General features: G+C 47.5%; 7 protein-coding genes across 7 annotated transcripts; 4 read left to right on the forward strand and 3 right to left on the reverse strand.

Annotated features, from left to right (window-relative positions):
• Window positions 1-122: 122 nt before the first annotated feature.
• On the reverse strand, window positions 123-2,731 carry AGABI2DRAFT_193820 (hypothetical protein). Its single transcript, XM_006462653.1, has 13 exons — window positions 2,442-2,731; window positions 2,352-2,393; window positions 2,258-2,301; window positions 2,130-2,207; window positions 2,034-2,077; window positions 1,886-1,985; window positions 1,716-1,830; window positions 1,355-1,663; window positions 1,165-1,305; window positions 866-1,109; window positions 636-807; window positions 470-583; window positions 123-414 (listed from the first exon to the last, which is right to left on the reverse strand). Exons 1-13 carry the CDS (start codon window positions 2,586-2,588, stop codon window positions 186-188), a joined length of 1,779 nt encoding a protein of 592 aa, XP_006462716.1. The 5' UTR covers window positions 2,589-2,731; the 3' UTR covers window positions 123-185.
• Window positions 2,732-4,767: 2,036 nt separating this feature from the next.
• On the reverse strand, window positions 4,768-7,563 carry AGABI2DRAFT_186593 (hypothetical protein). Its single transcript, XM_006462654.1, has 2 exons — window positions 6,918-7,563; window positions 4,768-6,862 (listed from the first exon to the last, which is right to left on the reverse strand). Exons 1-2 carry the CDS (start codon window positions 7,547-7,549, stop codon window positions 4,867-4,869), a joined length of 2,628 nt encoding a protein of 875 aa, XP_006462717.1. The 5' UTR covers window positions 7,550-7,563; the 3' UTR covers window positions 4,768-4,866.
• A 1,358-nt stretch (window positions 7,564-8,921) lies between these two features.
• On the forward strand, window positions 8,922-11,207 carry AGABI2DRAFT_224283 (hypothetical protein). Its single transcript, XM_006462655.1, has 9 exons — window positions 8,922-9,118; window positions 9,170-9,243; window positions 9,300-9,577; window positions 9,631-9,836; window positions 9,888-9,916; window positions 9,966-10,288; window positions 10,338-10,795; window positions 10,842-11,031; window positions 11,090-11,207. The coding sequence occupies exons 1-9, from the start codon at window positions 9,099-9,101 to the stop codon at window positions 11,141-11,143; spliced, it is 1,632 nt and encodes a 543-aa protein (XP_006462718.1). The 5' UTR covers window positions 8,922-9,098; the 3' UTR covers window positions 11,144-11,207.
• Window positions 11,208-11,304: 97 nt separating this feature from the next.
• On the forward strand, window positions 11,305-13,588 carry AGABI2DRAFT_193825 (hypothetical protein). The gene is made up of 9 exons (XM_006462656.1): window positions 11,305-11,443; window positions 11,500-11,544; window positions 11,600-11,854; window positions 11,913-12,153; window positions 12,218-12,287; window positions 12,343-12,499; window positions 12,554-12,784; window positions 12,837-12,945; window positions 12,995-13,588. The coding sequence occupies exons 1-9, from the start codon at window positions 11,349-11,351 to the stop codon at window positions 13,109-13,111; spliced, it is 1,320 nt and encodes a 439-aa protein (XP_006462719.1). The 5' UTR covers window positions 11,305-11,348; the 3' UTR covers window positions 13,112-13,588.
• Window positions 13,589-14,460: 872 nt separating this feature from the next.
• Window positions 14,461-14,777, forward strand: AGABI2DRAFT_193827 (hypothetical protein). Its single transcript, XM_006462657.1, has one exon. The coding sequence runs from the start codon at window positions 14,570-14,572 to the stop codon at window positions 14,771-14,773; it is 204 nt and encodes a 67-aa protein (XP_006462720.1). The 5' UTR covers window positions 14,461-14,569; the 3' UTR covers window positions 14,774-14,777.
• An 11-nt stretch (window positions 14,778-14,788) lies between these two features.
• On the reverse strand, window positions 14,789-16,500 carry AGABI2DRAFT_193828 (hypothetical protein). Its single transcript, XM_006462658.1, has 4 exons — window positions 16,257-16,500; window positions 15,885-16,210; window positions 15,021-15,831; window positions 14,789-14,967 (listed from the first exon to the last, which is right to left on the reverse strand). The coding sequence occupies exons 1-4, from the start codon at window positions 16,443-16,445 to the stop codon at window positions 14,920-14,922; spliced, it is 1,374 nt and encodes a 457-aa protein (XP_006462721.1). The 5' UTR covers window positions 16,446-16,500; the 3' UTR covers window positions 14,789-14,919.
• A 49-nt stretch (window positions 16,501-16,549) lies between these two features.
• Window positions 16,550-18,178, forward strand: AGABI2DRAFT_207297 (hypothetical protein; the record flags this gene model as incomplete). Its single annotated transcript, XM_006462659.1, has 4 exons — window positions 16,550-16,619; window positions 16,671-16,991; window positions 17,042-17,166; window positions 17,220-18,178. The coding sequence occupies 4 exons, from the start codon at window positions 16,550-16,552 to the stop codon at window positions 18,084-18,086; spliced, it is 1,383 nt and encodes a 460-aa protein (XP_006462722.1). The 3' UTR covers window positions 18,087-18,178.
• Between the last annotated feature and the right edge of the window lie 53 nt (window positions 18,179-18,231).

Below are 18,231 nucleotides of genomic sequence, written 5' to 3' on the forward strand. Positions count from 1 at the left end.
ATAAGTCTTCCCCTTCTCAGAGCCCCAGCCGTCCGCAGTGCCATTCTCGTCGTTTGGTTCAAACCCGCTATTTGTCATGCAAACACCCGTTCAACCCCGCCTTATCTTATCTCCCGACCTTCCGAACTCTTACACAGCTTCAGATGCATTGAATCTATTGAAACATTACGTTTTTCTATCGCTATCTACGCCTTCTGGCCCGCTGTCTGCGTAAGAACATCAGGCGCATCCAATGCTGGCATCACTACCTCTACCAGCTGTATCTGTTTTGCTGCGCCGAATTCTTCATTGTTCAAAAGACGATCCAACTCCGTGCGCGTGCTGACAGTGTACGATTTAGAAGGCTTGCCCGAATTACAACCAAACGTGTCCAAAAGGCCTGTCCACTTCCAATTGTCAACATTGTTGTATTTTCTGTGAACGAATCAGACGATCCATCTTCCTGTCAGAAAGTAACTTGAATACATACCTATATTTGCCATGGATAAACTTCTCAATTGTATATCCAGCATTATTGATCACAAATAAGATGGGTGTTAAACCGTGTCGAATCATTGGTGATAACTCTTGCACGGTGAGTTGCCTATGTCTCGAGGTGAGGAGAATCTTCAAAATGGAACGCTTGCATCACGTACAAACTGCCTTCACCGACGAATAAGATAACCCTATTTTTACCAGTTTCTCGTGCAGCGAAAGCGGCACCAAGAGCACTTCCCACAGACCAACCAATACTACCCCAAAGAATTTGACTAACTAGTTTCGCTCCGTCCGGTAGAGGAATATTCATGATACCAAAGTTCGCGGTACCTGTTTGTCCCAAAGACATGTGAATATTCGTCAAACAATACCAAGTACATATCCGCACCAGTCTCTGTGATTATGACATCCTTGGGTTGGAAAAATTGACCTACCCGCGGCCAAAAGTGCGAGTGGACGATCGTCTCATCACCACCCATGGATTTTGGTACCATGGAAGTGAAAGGTTCAACAGGGATCTTACTCGCATTCGCATGGAATTGTTTCAGGCGTTCAGTGAGTTTCGGTAGCAGCTGTTTCATTCCAACTCCTTGGAAAAGGGCATATTGGATCCTCGTATGGTCGGAATGCAGCTGAGTCAAGGTCAGCAAGAGCGAAGCAAGGTTATATCTATATCATAAAACTTACTTCAATGAGGCGCCGGATGGGGATGTTGTATGAGAAATTACCAGTATTGAAGTCCGACGAGAGAAGACCAATTGACAGGATCAGTTTCGCTGATTCAACCCTTTCCTTGACTAGAGGTTGTGTGATGCTTCCAATATAAACCTCGTCTCACCATCAGCCTCCAGTGGATACTTGAAAAAAAAAGGCTCACCCCTCCATATCGCTCGTAACTTTCGTCAATCGCAGTTTTACCCATAGGCGTCGCATAGACAGGGAACCCGGTAGACCTCAATAGATCGTTGACTTCGTCTTGAACTTCGAAACGAATGACGCAGGCGTCGACAAGGATAATCACATCGCCACCCGCCTCTTTGACTCGCTCTTCGATCACATCAAGCACGAAGTCCTCAGTCTCAACGTCGTTGATTGCTGGATGGCGCGCTAGAGGGATTTTGAGTCGTTCAGCCGAAATGTGCTCATACACCATGTCAGTGGGGAGTGTCATATACACAGGCCGCGCCTGGAAGAATGCTCAATAAGACCTGGCATGCGCCAGAAAAGAAACAACTTACCCTAGTAATGCACGCAACAAGGGTGTCATCAATGAGACGCGCAACATCACTGTCCTTGTTCAGACTTGTCTGCATGATGGTAAATTGCTGGGAAGCAATTGTATAAGCGTCGTATCTGTCCATACCTCCAGCGTCAACAAAATAACACTTCCACCAGGTAGAACATTAACCTGCCATCGCCAAGGGTGTGGTGTAAGATAGGTCGTGCCTTCTGTTGCGTGGTACTAGGAACACCAACAAGATGCAGAACAGGGACCATCTCGGAAAAGGCTAAGTTGACGCTTCAGAAGCAGTTACCTACGAGAAGACATGACGTACCCCCGGCAATACCATTCATAGCAGAAAGCTCGCCGACACCGAAACTTTTTCCTTCGATTAGCATGTATATATTGTTCCGTTTGAAAAATGGCATACGTAGTGGTTACAACACCAAGTGAGGTCTGCTTAACGCGAGCATAACCATCGGCTGCATAAGCTGCATTAAGTTCGTTACTGCTTCTGTGATCAGCTTAGAACGAGGCTGGGTTCAGCTGGAATCCTACCAATTGCCGACCCAGTCAATCGACGGGTGGTCTTCGACGAGATCCTATCGGTACCATAAGCACGTAAACACAGTCGAATTCGCGTAGAGTTTACCAAGAACGCAAGGTTAAAGTCTCCAGGCACGCCAAACATTTTCTATGCATATATTCAGATAGGAATTCATGATAAGGGGTCCGTAATCACCGTAACACCAAGCTGCACCAGACGAGTAAGGATGTAGTTTGCAACAGTGATTTCGCTAGTCCCACGTTCGGTATGCATAGTATGCAGCTCAAGCTTCAGTCGATTGACTTCGCCCTGAAGAGCTTTGGATGTTGGCTGAGCGGACATCGTCGTTGACGCCAGTAGATAGTCGTTGAAGGGAAGGCCAAGGAAAGGTGGAGGATGCCACAGACATTGGAGCCAGTCGAATTATATATACCCCCCGAGAGAAATGAGGGCATGTCTCAATAATCACAGTCGTTTCCACGAATCTAGTATCACAAGTTTCGAAGTTTGAGTCGTATGACGCATTGTGACATAAGGAATGATACGGTATTACTTACGCAAGTTCCAATCATCTTCTTTCCAGATTCTCCAAATGCCCGCCCGTGGTATATCTTCACTTTTGAGGGATGATGCGAGTCGAGGCCATGGAAGAAAGCTCTAGCCTTGTTTCCAGGTGGTGTCTAGATGTAACATGTAAGCGCAAGCCTGAAATAGTTCAATGATTCATTCTGTATCAGCAGCGCACAAACCGCATCAATTTCACCGAAGTCCAGAGCAATCGATGAACCTAACTCGTCGAGCGTTTCGCCGGAACTCGATTTGAAAAGCATTCAGGAAATTGTAGCGAGCGGAAGGAAGACACTGAACAGTAATTTCTGCTCGGTACGACGGTCAATGCGTAGATGCTGGGAAATCTTGAACGTGAAAAGTAGAAGCTCTGCCGGTGCAATCAAGCAGTTGGACGAAATTTTTGTTCGAACTATGAATTGCTCCTCACGTCCTCTATCCAAGGAATCAGCTCTTTTATTGCCTGATGCGATTAGCTATCCAACGTAAGTGTTTTACTGCTTCAGTTTTGCATGTATCTATATTGACCGCGACAATTTGCATTGATCGCCATTCATCATTCAGGTATGCGTTTCTAAGTTGCACCTGGGGGGTCTTGACACGGAGGTAGATGATATGAATATTCCAGGCTCTTTCAAACAAGCTCTTTCACGGAGTTCCCACTCAACCACCGTTGAACCGGGTTGGAAGCAGACTTGAGAAGGGTCGTCAGCACCTTGTCGAGTACGCAAGAGTTCTCTCTCCTTCGTAAGCCTACTGTATTCATCGGACCCGAGTATTGAGCTAATTTCCCTCCCCCAAGTTACAAAATATCATCCTAGATATATGCCACTACATGGAAAACGGTATGGCTGATTTCGCACATAGAGCCGCACCAAAAGGAAGCTGCCTTTCGACTGTAGAAGAATATGACCTCTACTGCCACTACGCCGCAGGTCTCGTCTGAAGGTTCATCTAGGATCCTTTCTGCCTCGGGTAAAGAAGCCGACTGGGATTTGAAGTATCGAACTCGATAGGTCTTCTCTTACAGAACACCAATAACATTTCGAGACTCACCAACAAGTCTGGCTCCGGGTAAGCAAAACTTTAAAAAAAGAAAATGTATGAGTTCGAGGCAAAAGAGAGAGCTTAGTGGGTGCAAAGCGGAATGATCTTACACGCTCCGAGGCACAGTACGGAATATCTCGGATATATGAAGAACCAGAGCATCTTCTCAAGTTTTGTGCTGCGACTCTGGGATTGTGCTCCATGAACAGTGAACGTTGAACCCTGTTGGCATGTTTTATAAGACATCAAGAATCGTAGACCTACGGCGGCACAGGCACCAGGTCGCGTCACTTTTAATAATCGATCTCAATTTCGGAGTAACTCGTGGTGCGATCAAGATACCCTCATGAAATCGGCCATCTTGAGGCAGATCTCAGACGCCCGCGGCAAGTTATTTCAATTTACGCTCCTCACTCTACGACACAGCTCACTAAATATTCTTTTACAGGGATAGAATTATACCTCATCTTCCCCACACGAGATGCGTTCTGACACGTGTCTTTGAGCTCGATACTAACTTCGCAAATGAAATATGTGATTGCGAAGAGAAGAGGATGATGATTAATGTCACGAATGGAGGCCGCAAATTTGCTTCGGCACTGGTCGTGATTATGAAAGGTAGCAGTAAACCTGCTAATACGAAGCAAGTTGCGAGCCATCCAGTTTTAAAGGTACATACACTGGTATTGGCTGGGCTTGCATTGTTGGCCGCTCTTGTCTGGACATGAGTTATATTAATATCATCCGTCTCCTTCTATCCTACGACTATTACATTGAATGGCATAAGAAAGCCACGGAAAGGAGCCATGTTCCAAGCACCCTTTCCTTGTCTGTCCCGCGGATATTTAGTAAAATTGTTCGCCTGACCTACGGCTATTCCTCACAGTTTCAATTCCTTAGGTGTTTTACCATCATGAAGTATGGAAATAGGTGTTTATAAAAGTACATAAGACAGTCCTCGACAAAGCACGAGCAATAAGTTAATTATCAAGCGTTGCAAATCATATTAACCCCATACTTTCCGCCAAAGGCTCCCGAAAACGGTACGCCCCATCTTATACGCGAAACTTGCGTGAGCCTGAGCCTTTCCCCGCTTCATGTCTCTGAGTTGACGCTGACAGCCGGTATGGTCTCCTTCCGAATCGGAATCGGCTTGGAAGGCGCGTTCGTGATCTGTGAGCATTCTCGAAGCCTCATGGGAAGAGGGGTCAAGGGATGTGGTGGGCATAAACGTTTTGAGAGGCGTAGATGATGTCGATTGGGCTATGCTGGGGGCATGAGTTTCATTTCCACCAGTCGTGGACCGTTTTGGGGGTGGAGGAGGTCTGGGTGGGAGCGTGTTGGAAACTACAGGAGATGTCTGTGATCTTTGAACGTGTGTACGGGACGGGTCGGGCTTCATTACATTGAGTAGTAGTCGAGGTTTAGGTGGCTGGTCATCGTCCTTTGATAGCTCACCAATCGATTGTTGTAGACGCCCGATGACTGTTCTTTGTTCGTCGATAATCGCATTTGCTTTCTGGACCTCCTCATTCCGCTTCTGCTCATCGACGCCCTGGCTTTGGGCTTGTGAATCGTGTTCTTGTAGGCGGAGTTTTGCTTCAGTCAGCTGCCGGCGTAAGTGATCGGCTTCGCCGGATAGCTTTTCTTTCTCTGCAGTCAAGACTTCTAACAATACCCTCCTCTTCTCTTCCAACGTACTAATCGCAACGGTATTTTCGACCGACTCCTTCCGCAGGCGACGAGACTCTTGTTCCTCGCCTTCTCGCAACTTCTTGAGGTTCATAATCTCCTGCTGTAATTCCTCATTCGCCTGAATAAGGACTGAAGAACGGTCATCCTTCGCCCCGCTGTCGCGCGCAATTGACTCCATAGACCGGCGAAGATTGCGAACTGCTCGGCGTTCAGCTTCGATCTCAGCAGAATGAATACGGATCATGTCCGCCTTCTCTGTCTGGTGCATGTTGTTCTCACTCTCGAGAGCTTGCATAGTCTCCACGAGGGCCGCGTGTTGTTCTTGTAGCTGACTGAATTTATCGGCAGCCGCTTGTAACGACTCCTTGTTTTCGATACTCAAGGCGTCGAGCGAGGATTGGAGTTGTTGAGCAAGGGACGTAGATGATGCGAGTTGGTCACGAAGCATTTGAGCGTCACCGGCGGCGTCGATGATCTGGCGTTCGTAATCGTCTGTGGTGGCTTTCAGTCTGGTCTCCTCCCTCTCCAAATCCAAAATCTTCCTCTCAAGTTCCTCATTTCTCTCTTCAAGACCATTACCGCGACGTTTTAAATCTCCAATAACCATCTCTTTCTCATCCGCAACAGCATGCGCACGGACGAGCATATCCTCTACCTTCGCTTTCTCCGACTGTAACTCGCTCATTTGGATGTCACGCTCAGATAGGGTGTGCTGTGCATCTTCGAGCTGGTGGCGTAAAAGGCCAACATCCTTGAGTAGACCCTCTTCCATCTCCGCAGCACCTTCAGTCAGCGTGCTCCTCTCCGCCTCTAAATTCGCAATTCGAGCATATAGTTCCTCGTTCCTCTGATTCAAGCCGGCGACTACGTCATCCTTCGTCTTCAAATCGTGTTGTACGGACTCAAGGGAGTTTTGTAGGTCTCGTAATTGACGTCGAAGAGAATTGATCTCTGTGGTGCTATCGCGATCGGATTTTTCCTTCAGTTGCTCAATTTCCACCAACCGCGAAGTGAGCCCGTCATTCTTCTTTTGCAGGTCAAGGATACGATCCTGCTGGGCTCCAAGTTCCGACGCATGGGATCCGAGCAGCTCGTCTTTGGCATGCTTAACGGCTTCTTCTACACTTCGACGAAGTTGTTCGTCATTGGCACTTTCGAGGGTGCGTATGTGTTCATGTAGGGCGGAACACTCGTTGGTAGCTTCGTTCAATTTGTGTTGCATCGCCGATAGCTCCTCGTTTAGAGAACGGGCTGTACTTTGTAGTTCCTCAACCAGAGTATCTGATCCATCCGATCCATTGCTTGTTCTAACGACTGTAGGTTAAGCCAATTTGTTCGGGGGAAATGACGAGATACACAGACCTTGTGATGTCCCTTTGTTCCCTGATAACGTGCTCTGATTCTTCGAGAGGAATAGATTTGGCAGGAGTTGTGGACAGTTTATCCAATGTCGATGCCTTTGGGGATAAAGTGGTACGTCGAGCGGGAATCTTCGAGCGTGGAGTTGACGCTGATTTGGAGTCAACAGACCCTGGTAAGGGTGGTGCGGGCTCTTGAGAAATGGACGCAAGTGAGGTTGAGGATGCTCCACGGGGAGATTTAAGCATGCCTGGGAGAGTTTTTGCGACACCACGCCAGATGGGTCGTTTCTTCTCTGTGATGGAGGTTGTTGAGTATATAGAAGCTTGAGAAGGCTTCCGAGTAAGGGTACGCGGAGGAGTATCGGTCTGTTTTTTGGGAGTGGTTTGTTTGGGACGTTCGGGAACTACGCCCTTGACAGGTGTGGTGAGGCTTGTACCGGGCTGCGGCGAGCGGTTACGCTCAGCAACGGCGGGGCCATCGGTTGTTTTGGATATAGTATTCTTTCGAGTAGCGCCTGGATATCTGAGGTTTAGTGGCATATCGGTATGAAGAAAGCGAGATGTGAGAGGAACCTTATGTATGGTGTGTCGTTGGTGCTCGCGTTTCGAAGGAACGTGGGGGATGCATGTCATCCACGCAGCACTTGGGGCTTTCACTACACAAGGTAAGAACTTAATACCTGCGGCAGGACGTAAGCCTAAGGCGCACCACCAGGTGTCCATGATGCACGTTTTTTGGTTAGAAGTGTCTACAGGCCATGCACCTTCCCGAGCACTGACTTGATGAGATATCCTGGTCCTATAGGTAACTTATGATCTAATGGAGACGAACAGAGGGGCCACTGACTGACCTTTAGCTGAATCCGTCGAGCAGCTCGTAGCGTCATGATGTTCAATAATTTCAATTGAGTAAACCCACGTGGACACTGGTTTCGACTAGTTCAAAAGGTGCTCCGGTAGAGCTCACAGAAAAGATATGCACGAAGCTGCATATCTACCGTGTTTTCTGTTTGATTTGTCGCCAGTTATGGAAGAGATTGGCCAGAATATGTTCGCAGCACACGTCAACGTGTCGACATCTCAAATATCTCGATCTGTGTTGGATTGTCGCGTGTGACACAGCCACTCAAGATCAGTAAGTACTTAGGAAATTCGCTGCCTGCAGCCGATGTTGCTGAGTACTTAATCAATCTTTGTTTCTGACGCCACTGAATGAATTTCCATTCGTTGACTCCGCAGTCTGTTGCGACTCATCCATGACTAAATGGAAGACATGAATGATTTTATCCGTCGTAAGTCTTTACTCTTCTGAAGGACTGGACGAGGCTTTGATACACCCCGCCTAGTTGTCCCTCCGGCCGTGCAACACAAGCAAACATTTCAGACCCCTTGACTTTGAGCCTCACTTGAAACTGATGCGCTTCGAAGGGACGCCTGGCGGCGTCGTCGCATAACATCATATCCCGCACGCTAAAACATCCTCGTGTTATGCTTTTGTTTCAGATCGTGTTGATGACACAATGTTCCCGACGTATTGAAGTGTAGTCCTAAGTTATGACGATAACAGTTATTTCCGGGACTGTATAGTATGTAATTGTTATCTACAAAGGTGGATGGAGACCACTCTCTCCACCAAATCCTTTGTCGTGGGCCAGAGTTATTGTTAGTCCACGGTTCGTCCGATTTGAACATCGTAAAAAGTATGAAATCTGCTGCTCGGATCGCATCCCGTCATTCTCGCATTGATCGAAACCGCTCATCTCATGCTAGCATCCATCACTAGCATCACTCCTAAATACGCAATATATGCAGAGCATAGTTTAGGGTAGCCAGCGCGCTGATATGAGCAACTACAAATCATACAATGCATTTGTCGATATTATCAACAAGACTTTCGATCTGACGGCATTCCGTTCGGCATTTCGTGAACCAACACGTGACTAAATGACAGGACGCGTTTTCGACACGAGCCGAGTCCGTCCCAGTGCTGTCTTTTTTACGATTTCTCTTCGATATCTGTCCATCTGCTACCCTTTCATGTATCCACATTGACCACTTGTCACAAGCGCGAGAACTGGCCTATATCCCCATTTTTCTCTGTCTCCAGGATCACACAAACCATCGTCTGCAGCACACCTTCAATCAAATCTTCTTATTGTTCCTTTCCTTTCACTGATATATCATGACCGGTTATGATTCGGGGTAGGAACTAACCTCCTCTGAGACTTATGGCTCTATTGATGTAAGATCCAGGGATGAGGAGCCACCGATTCCCCAAACGGTTCAAAACTGGTGGTTGAACGAGAAACTGGGTTCAGGATATTCAGGTATGATCCTGGTTCTCCTACTAGTATTGGCAGAGAGCTGACATCCTAATTCACAGGCTCGATCTATCGGGCAACAAATATCTACACCAAACAGATCGTCGCACTCAAATTACAGTGGGTAGAGCACGCATGCCCAACAAACCGCTATGAACGTTGTCTATACCCCTTGATCCAAGGCGGGAAAGGAATCCCTAAACTCTGGGCAGCTGGTGTGCAGGGCAGCTGGGATTTTCTTGCCATCGATCTCCTCGGTCAAAGCTTGGATAATATCTATCGGAAGAATGGGAAGGAAGTGATGAATCTTGGAAGTGTCTGTTGCATAGCCATGCAAGTGGTATGATGCTAGATGGCTAAGGTAAAAATATGATGACTGATGGTGATCTGCAGATTCAACGGCTCGAATTTATGCACACTCGTGGTGTCCTACATCGGGATATTCAACTAGGGAATTGTGTTCTTGGATTGCCTCCTCATGACAAAGTCATATATATGATTGATTTCGGTTTCTCAAAGCGCTATATCGACCCCTATACCAACCGCCATATTCCAAACAGTAACGCGAAGCGGGACTTCATCGGCAACTACTGGTTTAGGTGCGTATTCCTCTTTGTAATTACTTGTCAAAGACTTCATTATTGTTCTAGTTCCGTTAATGTTCACTGTCGTGGAAAAGGTACGCACGGTTATTAGGGAACGTCGGAATTGACTCAATGTTCTATTAGTGCCTTCTCGCCGGGACGACCTCGAAGCAGTTGCTCTCATGCTCATCCATCTCATGACCCCTCGTGGTTTGTCATGGACTCGCAACGGCGTTCCAAAGACAAGCCAAGCGCATGATTTACTCATCCGAGAAAAACGCAATGCGTTACCGGAAGACCTTTGCAAAGGTCTTCCTACGGTTTTTGAGGAATTTCTGCGTTATACAAGGCGATTGAAGTTCGACCAGTGTCCAAATTATCAGGAGTGGATTGACAAATTCAAAAAGTTAGCTGTTGATGAAGGCTACTCATCGAGTGATAATTTCATATGGCCGCCACCATCGCCTGTTAGTGTTGTGTTCGTCTTCTTTTCCGATTCTGAAAACTCTGTCTTAGACTGTGGGGCACAAAACGGCTAATACTCCTCGCCGTCTGCTCTCGCCACCTGTCAAGAAAGATGACATGGTAGGCATTTTGGGTGGTATCGCTAAACTTGACCTCGGAGGCAGACCAATTCTCGTGAATAACGCTAGAATCAACAAAACAACTGTTCAGGAGACTCAAGAGGCTAAGAGCTCAAAGCTGGACGTGCGGGATGGAGTTGAGACTAGCGATGCTAATGCACTACCTGGTCTCCCTCCACGACTTGCTCTACAGAAAGGACAACAATTAGAACGGCTTTCCAAGAGTGTTGGACCCGCGACAACCAACAAGGAGCTGTCTAAATACGTGTCGGACTTCATCCGGATTATGCAATCCAATAGTGGACGAACGCTCACGCGGCCAGCATTCCAGTTTCTAGACGTACTGTACACGCAACTGGATAAATCTTCCCTGGTTATTCGGCCAACGACGTGAGTATACTTACCAGGGGTTGAAACTGTCCTAACATCAATGAAGGATGTCCAAGACCAAATCGTTCAATGAACCGGTCCCAGAGAAGGAGAAGCAAGCGTCGCATGTCAAGCTTGGTGTAGTGGCTCGTCTTAGGAGGGAAGTTCATTCCGCGCGCAGCAGCAAGGAGCTCGCAACAATGGTGGCGGACTTCGCTCGAGTGACTAATCGCAGCACTGGGCGGACAGTGAGCAAGGTATTTGAGTGATGTTTATTTTCCTGAGCTCTACATGCTCAACTGAATTATAATGCAGGATGGTTTTGCGTTTCTAGAAGGGATAGCTGAGAGGCTGAAGGTCCTCAAGTGATGTTTGGATATGCATATTAGAACGTTGGATGTGTACAATATAATGAAGTTCTCGGCTGTTAAAATGGCCTGATGTTGGTTATAAATAGGCACGCGCTTAAGTGCCCCAACATGAAAAAGGTGCGGCATTAGCCGGACGCGCTGGTCCCCATAAATTGACAGGTCCGAGGATCGCAGCTCTCTTGCTTTGTCTTCTTTCTCTTGCCATGGCCCCCAAACAGAAGACGGACGGCCTGACGGTCGAACAAGGGGTATTCGTCGTTCCCGACGTTAGCATCAAGGAATTGTTGGACGCTATTCCGTGAGCCACCTCTGTACACCGCCCCCGTGACGCACTGAAATATTTTCGACAAATAGGGCACACTGTTTCAAACGGTCTGCACTTCGATCGTCTACCTACATGTAGGGACTTTCACGTCGTGTCATTCAACAATCCAGCTCACATTGACCTCTACAGTGCCTGGGATTTCATCGTCATTGGCTGCATCTACAAGGCTGCATGCTACGTCGACACGTTCATTGACCCTTCCGTCATTGAACTTCCCCATCCATATGCGTACCGCCTTGCACGCTTCGCACTCTGGTCTCTCTACGGGTTCTGGACCGGGCTCTTTGCAACCGGTCTATGGGTCATCGGCCATGAATGTGGGCACCAATCGTTCTCCGAATCTAAATTCATCAACAACACTGTTGGATGGATTCTTCATTCCGGGTGAGCGCTGAATGCGGCTTAGCTTCTTTTGGGACGACTGAACAAGTTTTTTCCACAGCCTTGGAGTACCGTACCATGCCTGGCGCATTACCCATGGCCAGCACCATGCTGCTACTGGACATTTGACTAATGACCAAGTTTTCGTCCCCAAAAGCCGTTCTCAACTTGGTCTCCCTCCTTTGGATCCTTCCCAAGAAGATATTCTTGGTTCACACGTATCCGAAAAAGTGATGAACGAGCTTTGGGATGCCCTTGGCGATTCTCCCATTGGCGCTGTACTCATGTCCGCCTCGTATTTGGTGCGCATTTTTTTTCTCTTTACACTTTCCCACGTTACGGTGTGCTGATAGTCTTTATATGCAGCTTGGAGGCTGGCCTTCCTATATCCTTCGCAATGCCTCGGGCCAAATACGTTACCCGGAGGGAACTAGCCGTAAGTCCTCAGATTACTGAAACAAAATATCTTCGGTCCGAACGTCCCATTCTAGATTTTAATTCGAATGCTGTCATGTTCAAATCCCATCAGTACTGGCAAATTGTTTGGTCTAATGCTGGTGTCGTCCTCTGGCTCGCTGTAATTGCGTCTATGGCTTCTCGTTTTGGTGTTTGGCAGGTTCTCACTGTTTACGTCGTCCCTTATCTCTGGTGCGTCTTCAATTTGCATTCTCACACAACCGACTAATTCAAATTTTACCCTAGGGTAAACCACTGGCTCGTCTTGATTACCTTCCTTCAACACACAGATCCTGTCCTTCCCCATTACCGTGCCTCACAGTTCACATTCCCCCGTGGTGCTCTTGCTACGCTCGACCGTAACGTTCTCGGCGATCTCGGCAGTATCATGGGCTGGATTGGCGCCCACGCTACCCATGGTATCTCAGAGACTCATGTCCTTCACCATGTTTCCAGCAAGATTCCCCACTACAACGCGTATGTATAAATCTTCGTCAACCCATTGTTTGATACTGACATAAACGCATAGCTGGGAGGCGAGCGATGCACTTAAAAAGTTCCTTCGTTCTCGTGGCATTGTTTTGGAAGGTGCACCTGGTGGTTGGTCCGAAGTGGTCCGGGTTTTCAAGGAGTGCAAGGTACGTCTCGTTTTTGAGAGCCACGAATTATTTCCTAATGTTAGTTCAGTTTGTTGAAGACGAGGGTGATGTCGTCTTCTATAAGAATTCTTATGGACTTGCGCAAATGAGACCGACCTTTTCTGATGGTGCCGCCAATGATTCAGGCGTCGAGCTTGACAAATAGAAGCTATCCATGATCTCATACAACTCTGTCATTGATTAGACGCATCGGAATACGACGTTCGCAATGAGATAATGATTAGACTATACCCGGAATTCGAAGAATAAATAATTATCGAATGCAGAGTGTATAATCGTACAAGCTTAAAGAGGACTTCTACGCTGCCTTACCGTCATGAGTAACTCCATTTTGCATGCTCTCTTGTATTTGTTCCTTCAGAGCTTCCTCAAGTTCGCTTACTGTCCTTCCAGCACTTAGTGTGAGTGCTTCGAGTGGCACCATGTTGTGTTGAAACACCGGAATATTTGACATTGCAGCGGGATGGTCTGCGGATGGGATCACCCTGAACTCAGGTACGGCATGGGAATCTTGTGCGATAGAGTGCAACTCCTTATATGTAAAGAGAAGCGAGTCTGTACGCGGTGAATACGGATTGAAGTCGATGATATGTCCTTTTGTCAGTTCACGGGTTAATAGAAAGTCGAATGTGTCTGAAATACACCAGGTTCATGAAAATGATATAAAGAAACAAACAAACATTGCTTACAATCCTTTACATCCCACTTGTCCTTGATTTCTGTTTCCCAGAATTTGGAGACTGATGCGAGGATTTTGGTTTTGGTTTGTTCTTCGGCGAGAAATTCGTAGTAGTTCATATCGCGTTGTGAGATGCCTGTGCGCGAAGTGACGTCAGTCATAACGTCAACACTTCAATGAAAAATGATAATTCGTCGCAAAACAAGTTTTCCAATGGAGGAAGACACAAAGGACGGAGTACCTCCGAAATAGACTTACCTATCAGCCGTCGATTGCGTACGAAGCATCGCACTTCACGGTTTCGTTCGATAGGATACCATTTTCGCAATATAAGTTCAAGTTCATAATTCGGTGGTTCTTCGTCTGGTGCAAGATCAACACAACCACTAAAGACGTTCTTAGTGTCTGTGTCATGTGTCGCGAAATCTGATGATTTGAGAAGGATATAGACGTCTGAAGGAGATGTACACCGTAGTGGGTTGGCATTGAAGAGGACCCAATATGCATCCTAAGAAAAACGCGAATCGCCATGGAAAAATCAGATCAACAGAAGACTCCACATAATGATAAAAGAAACCCGCACTTTTGGCGAGGAAAAGTTGAGTTTAGGAAATATGCCTTCGTATTCTTCTATACACTTTCGTATCCGTTGGTCAAGGTCTGGAAACGCCCAATGTTTAACCCGGAAATCCGAGTTCGCGTCCGAATAAGTGATCGTTGTTTCAGCCAAATCGTCCGAGTCGTCGGACAGTTGGCTATCGGAAGGACTGCAACACAAAAGTTATAATAGCAGAAATCATTCATGAACATCCCGATTAGTAGCCTATACAATAATTAAATAGAACAGACTTGTCTTCGGCTCCTTCGGGCACGAATATGCCATCCGATGTGAGATACTCTTGAAAACCCGCAGGAACCGGCCGAATGATAGTGCTCTTGATAGTGTGCTTGAGAAAGATGGGGTACCAGTTTGAGAACTGGAAGGAAAGGATGTACGAGTGTGTCTGCGGGGGGAACCAGGCTGGATCGTCGTCCATAGGGATGGATGGATGGCTGGCTGGCGGTGTTGGGTGGTGTCAAGAACACGGATGGTGTGGAATGATGATTGTGTCGTTCCCCTGGCTCTGATTTCTTAGGAATGCGTTTCGGAATATAAATAGATCCCATCAAGGAACTAATGCCATATGTATATTAGCTAATTTTCCAACAACATACAATACATCCATGGGCTCAATAAGTCAACTGGTATCAAGCTAACCAACAGTCCACCTCCTCTAGTGTTTCTGCGTGTGGTTACCCTTCTGATATTCTTCATACCACCACTGCTCACAGAATCAGTACCGGATTCATTCAACGTCTGAGAGATCCAACTCACCTGAACCATACGCTGAACTCCTTCATCCAGACCAACATCAGGCTCGTAGTCAAGGATACGTCGCGCCTTTTCTATATTATGCCACCGCGTAGCACAGCTAAAGCTGACTTTAAACCTCGTAAAAGCAGGTTCTTTGCCGACAAGCTTTCCATAAAGCTCGGCTCCGCTAGCAGCGATGAGCCCAATGTCTTTGGACAGCTTGAATACATCTCTTCGCTTTCGATGGCCCGGGAAGTGGGCATCCAACTGGTGCCAAATCATCCGTGCAAAGTCCCAGAAATAGCATGGTTCACCATTAGTGATGAAAAATGCTTGGCCGGCGACTTGCAGAGGGTTGATTTGGGTATTCCGAAGTTTAGCCATCACCAGGGATACGCCGGAGAATTGGTCAAAACGAGTGCGAATGGCGGGTCGACCCGAAAGTTCCTCATTCGGATCATTGAAAGCGGCTTCAATCTCTCGGCCATTGGGTGGCAGTTCAATGTAGGGCCCAAGGGGACGTGCTTCACTTGTGGGTATACGATGCTTGCCTGTTGTCGCCGCTACGAAGGGCAAGGGAGCACTAATGAGCTTCTCTTCCTCCGACGTAAATGGGGGTACGTCCTCAGCTAATAAAGCATCTTCTCTGGTATCGCAAAGAGGTGGTGCGGGCGGTGGGATGTCGAGTTTGTCGGCAGCGAGAAGATGAGCTTTCGCAACGTTCCCTACATATGTGAAATCGAAAAGATTGGTATTGTCACCAATTTGAAAGTGGGTCTGATTGCGTTCATACACTTGATACATCCCCGCCATGACCTGCCGGTCACCGGGCCTAGAAAAATAGTCGGCAAAACGTCAAATGTACCACGTGGAAGTGAAACTGACCCAAAAATTCCGGCAGGTCTCAAGGCAACAGTTAGGAGGCCATCCTTTCCATTGGCTTCAAGGACCACTTCCTCCGCTTTGGCCTTGGAGTCGTTGTAAGCATCAAGGGGAACTTCGGGGTAGGGCAGCCGTTCGTCTACGTTGATAAGGTCTGCGCCATTGAATACAACACCCGCAGAACTGGTGAATACGAGTTTTCGTACACCAGTGGATACTGCAGCTGCAATTACAGATTTTGTACCCTCGACATTGACTTTGTAGTAGAGTGCCTCATTCTTTAAGCCTGCAGGCGGAGAAGCAGTGTGGATAATACAGCTTGTGCCGCTCTGAGTACAGTCAGTATTGACCTCAACAGTGAATGAGAGAACGTGCCTTTCTTAATGCGCTGGAGACGTCGTCGACGTTTGTGATGTCGCCAGAGTAGAACGGGACATCAAAATGTCGTTGGACCAAGTCGAAGATGCACACCGAGTCACCTCTGGCGAGAAGTTGCTGGACGATGTGGTGGCCCAGGAAGCCGCAGCCACCAATGACCATGTAGGTGTCCCTTGCCTTAGCCATGAAAGAAAGAGTTGACCGGTGACCCGCGTGGAACGAGAATTAGCAGGGAACGGAACACGTGACAGACAAGGACCGCGTCTCGCGAGTTATCAACACCCTCCCCAATGGATTTCCCGAGACGCAAGTATGCCGACGATGAGAAACGCCAGCTCATCGCAAACCTCGACATCGAAGGTGTTTTCTCTCTCTTTCTGCCACGGAATACCGCTTGACTCTTGCCCATAGTCGCTCATCGCACACGTCAATTCGAATCATTCCTCGCCGACCATCTCGAGAATTTCACCATCCACCAGGAGGGTCAGATCTCTCGCATACCCAAGCAGGTTCGATCTATGACCATGCGGGAATTTGGAGAAAAATATCAGGGAAATATTCAAGCCGCTTTGCGGGGCTATCAGAAAGAAAGACTTGTGGCTGCCGGCGCTGATGCTGATTTCGGAGAGATAGACAAGACCATGCGAAAAAGAAAGTGGGTTGAAGGTATTGAAGCCGAGATGGAGAAGAATAGTAGCAAGGATGGAGAAATTCCCCGAGCTGCAAAGACTGGTATGCGCCAAGCGTTCTGGCCTCCTCCACACCTAACCTTTCTCGTTAAGCACGAACGGTTGCTCCTTCACCTTCACCAACGAAATTGAAAATGGCTGGTCCTTCAAAAGTACCGAGTAGTGCACAACGGAAACGGCTGGTTTCGGCAACAAACAAATTTCCTCTGAGATCGGGTGTATGTCCTCCTTACTCTTGCAGTATCTGCCTGTGATCTGAACCTTTGCTCAGTTGCATAAGGTACCTCCATCTCCAAGTCCTACGAAATCCAAATCACTCTTCAACACCTATTCCTCTTCAAATTCTCGGCCCCCATCTCGACCACCATCCCCGACGAAACCCAGTACGATAGGCAAATCAACAGCCCAACAGCCCAACCGTGTTCCTTCAAGCTCAAGCTTCAATCCTTCCCTACCACCCAAAACCCCGAAATTCCCCGGCAACAAACTTACAACTGGAAATGATCATCCTACGGCACGGTTACCTAGAAAAGACGAAAGTATGTTGAGTATAAACGGATCGCCCATTGTCAACCCCTACCAATTTGGACTGGGTTGGTTCAGGAGTATGGAGCTTGCAGAAGCAGAGAACATTTCGTCAGGATCCGAAAGTTCATATTCATCTCGGCCTGGGTCCCAAGCAACGAATGGTAGATCGTCAAAGAGCAGCATTGTCATACGGAGGGACCCATCCGTCGTTCATCACTCAGGACTCAATGGCCATCCTTCTCAAGACAGTATCCACACTTCTTCGTCTTCAGAATTTCCTTCATCGTCTCATCCTCGGAATCTCGCTCCGTCAATACCTCAAAGCGCTTCAAATAGCTCATTATATCCTACCCCTCGATTTCCTACGACTCATCCGTTACACAAAGCACCTTCGAGGGAACAACAAACGCCTCAACCTATTGTTCGGGCGCTTTCGGCCCTCGTAGCTATACCCACCAAGGATGGCCATATGTTGGAATTTGACCCTCTACAAGCTTCTCCCGGGTCGATCGATGCTTTGGATGGAATCACTGAAAGCGCAAAGAAACAAGCCAAACAGGAGATGAGCAGACTAGTACAAACTGCCGTGGACAAATGGAAGATTGGATGAAGCCAAGCAGATTTGATATTTGTCTCATTTTCTTTCGCCTATTTGGCCTTCTTATTACATATACCGCGCCAGCATGTTCATTCTCTTACCCATACCTATTTCCTCTGGGCTCGTACTTTTAACGGCTTTACTCGTTTTTTTTGAA

Source organism: Agaricus bisporus, assembly GCF_000300575.1.
Source record: "Agaricus bisporus var. bisporus H97 unplaced genomic scaffold AGABI2scaffold_7, whole genome shotgun sequence".
Taxonomy (NCBI): Eukaryota; Fungi; Basidiomycota; class Agaricomycetes; order Agaricales; family Agaricaceae; genus Agaricus; species Agaricus bisporus.

Bases quoted from the DNA above. Each gene is read 5' to 3' on its own strand.
- AGABI2DRAFT_193820 (XM_006462653.1), bottom strand. From the start codon at position 2,588: ATGTCCGCTCAGCCAACATCCAAAGCTCTTCAGGGCGAAGTCAATCGA. The intron at 2,208-2,257 runs GTAGGATTCCAG...TCACAGAAGCAG, and splicing joins ATTGACTGGGTCGGCAATTG to TAACGAACTTAATGCAGCTT. The intron at 415-469 runs GTATGTATTCAA...ATTCGTTCACAG, and splicing joins TTTATCCATGGCAAATATAG to AAAATACAACAATGTTGACA.
- AGABI2DRAFT_186593 (XM_006462654.1), bottom strand. From the start codon at position 7,549: ATGACATGCATCCCCCACGTTCCTTCGAAACGCGAGCACCAACGACAC. The intron at 6,863-6,917 runs GTCTGTGTATCT...TACAGTCGTTAG, and splicing joins GAACAAAGGGACATCACAAG to AACAAGCAATGGATCGGATG.
- AGABI2DRAFT_224283 (XM_006462655.1), top strand. From the start codon at position 9,099: ATGACCGGTTATGATTCGGG. The intron at 9,578-9,630 runs GTATGATGCTAG...GGTGATCTGCAG, and splicing joins GTTGCATAGCCATGCAAGTG to ATTCAACGGCTCGAATTTAT. The intron at 11,032-11,089 runs GTATTTGAGTGA...ATTATAATGCAG, and splicing joins CTGGGCGGACAGTGAGCAAG to GATGGTTTTGCGTTTCTAGA.
- AGABI2DRAFT_193825 (XM_006462656.1), top strand. From the start codon at position 11,349: ATGGCCCCCAAACAGAAGACGGACGGCCTGACGGTCGAACAAGGGGTA. The intron at 11,855-11,912 runs GTGAGCGCTGAA...TTTTTTCCACAG, and splicing joins GGATGGATTCTTCATTCCGG to CCTTGGAGTACCGTACCATG. The intron at 12,785-12,836 runs GTATGTATAAAT...ATAAACGCATAG, and splicing joins AAGATTCCCCACTACAACGC to CTGGGAGGCGAGCGATGCAC.
- AGABI2DRAFT_193827 (XM_006462657.1), top strand. From the start codon at position 14,570: ATGATAGTGCTCTTGATAGTGTGCTTGAGAAAGATGGGGTACCAGTTT.
- AGABI2DRAFT_193828 (XM_006462658.1), bottom strand. From the start codon at position 16,445: ATGGCTAAGGCAAGGGACACCTACATGGTCATTGGTGGCTGCGGCTTC. The intron at 16,211-16,256 runs GCACGTTCTCTC...GACTGTACTCAG, and splicing joins TCTCCAGCGCATTAAGAAAG to AGCGGCACAAGCTGTATTAT. The intron at 15,832-15,884 runs GTCAGTTTCACT...CTATTTTTCTAG, and splicing joins AGACCTGCCGGAATTTTTGG to GCCCGGTGACCGGCAGGTCA.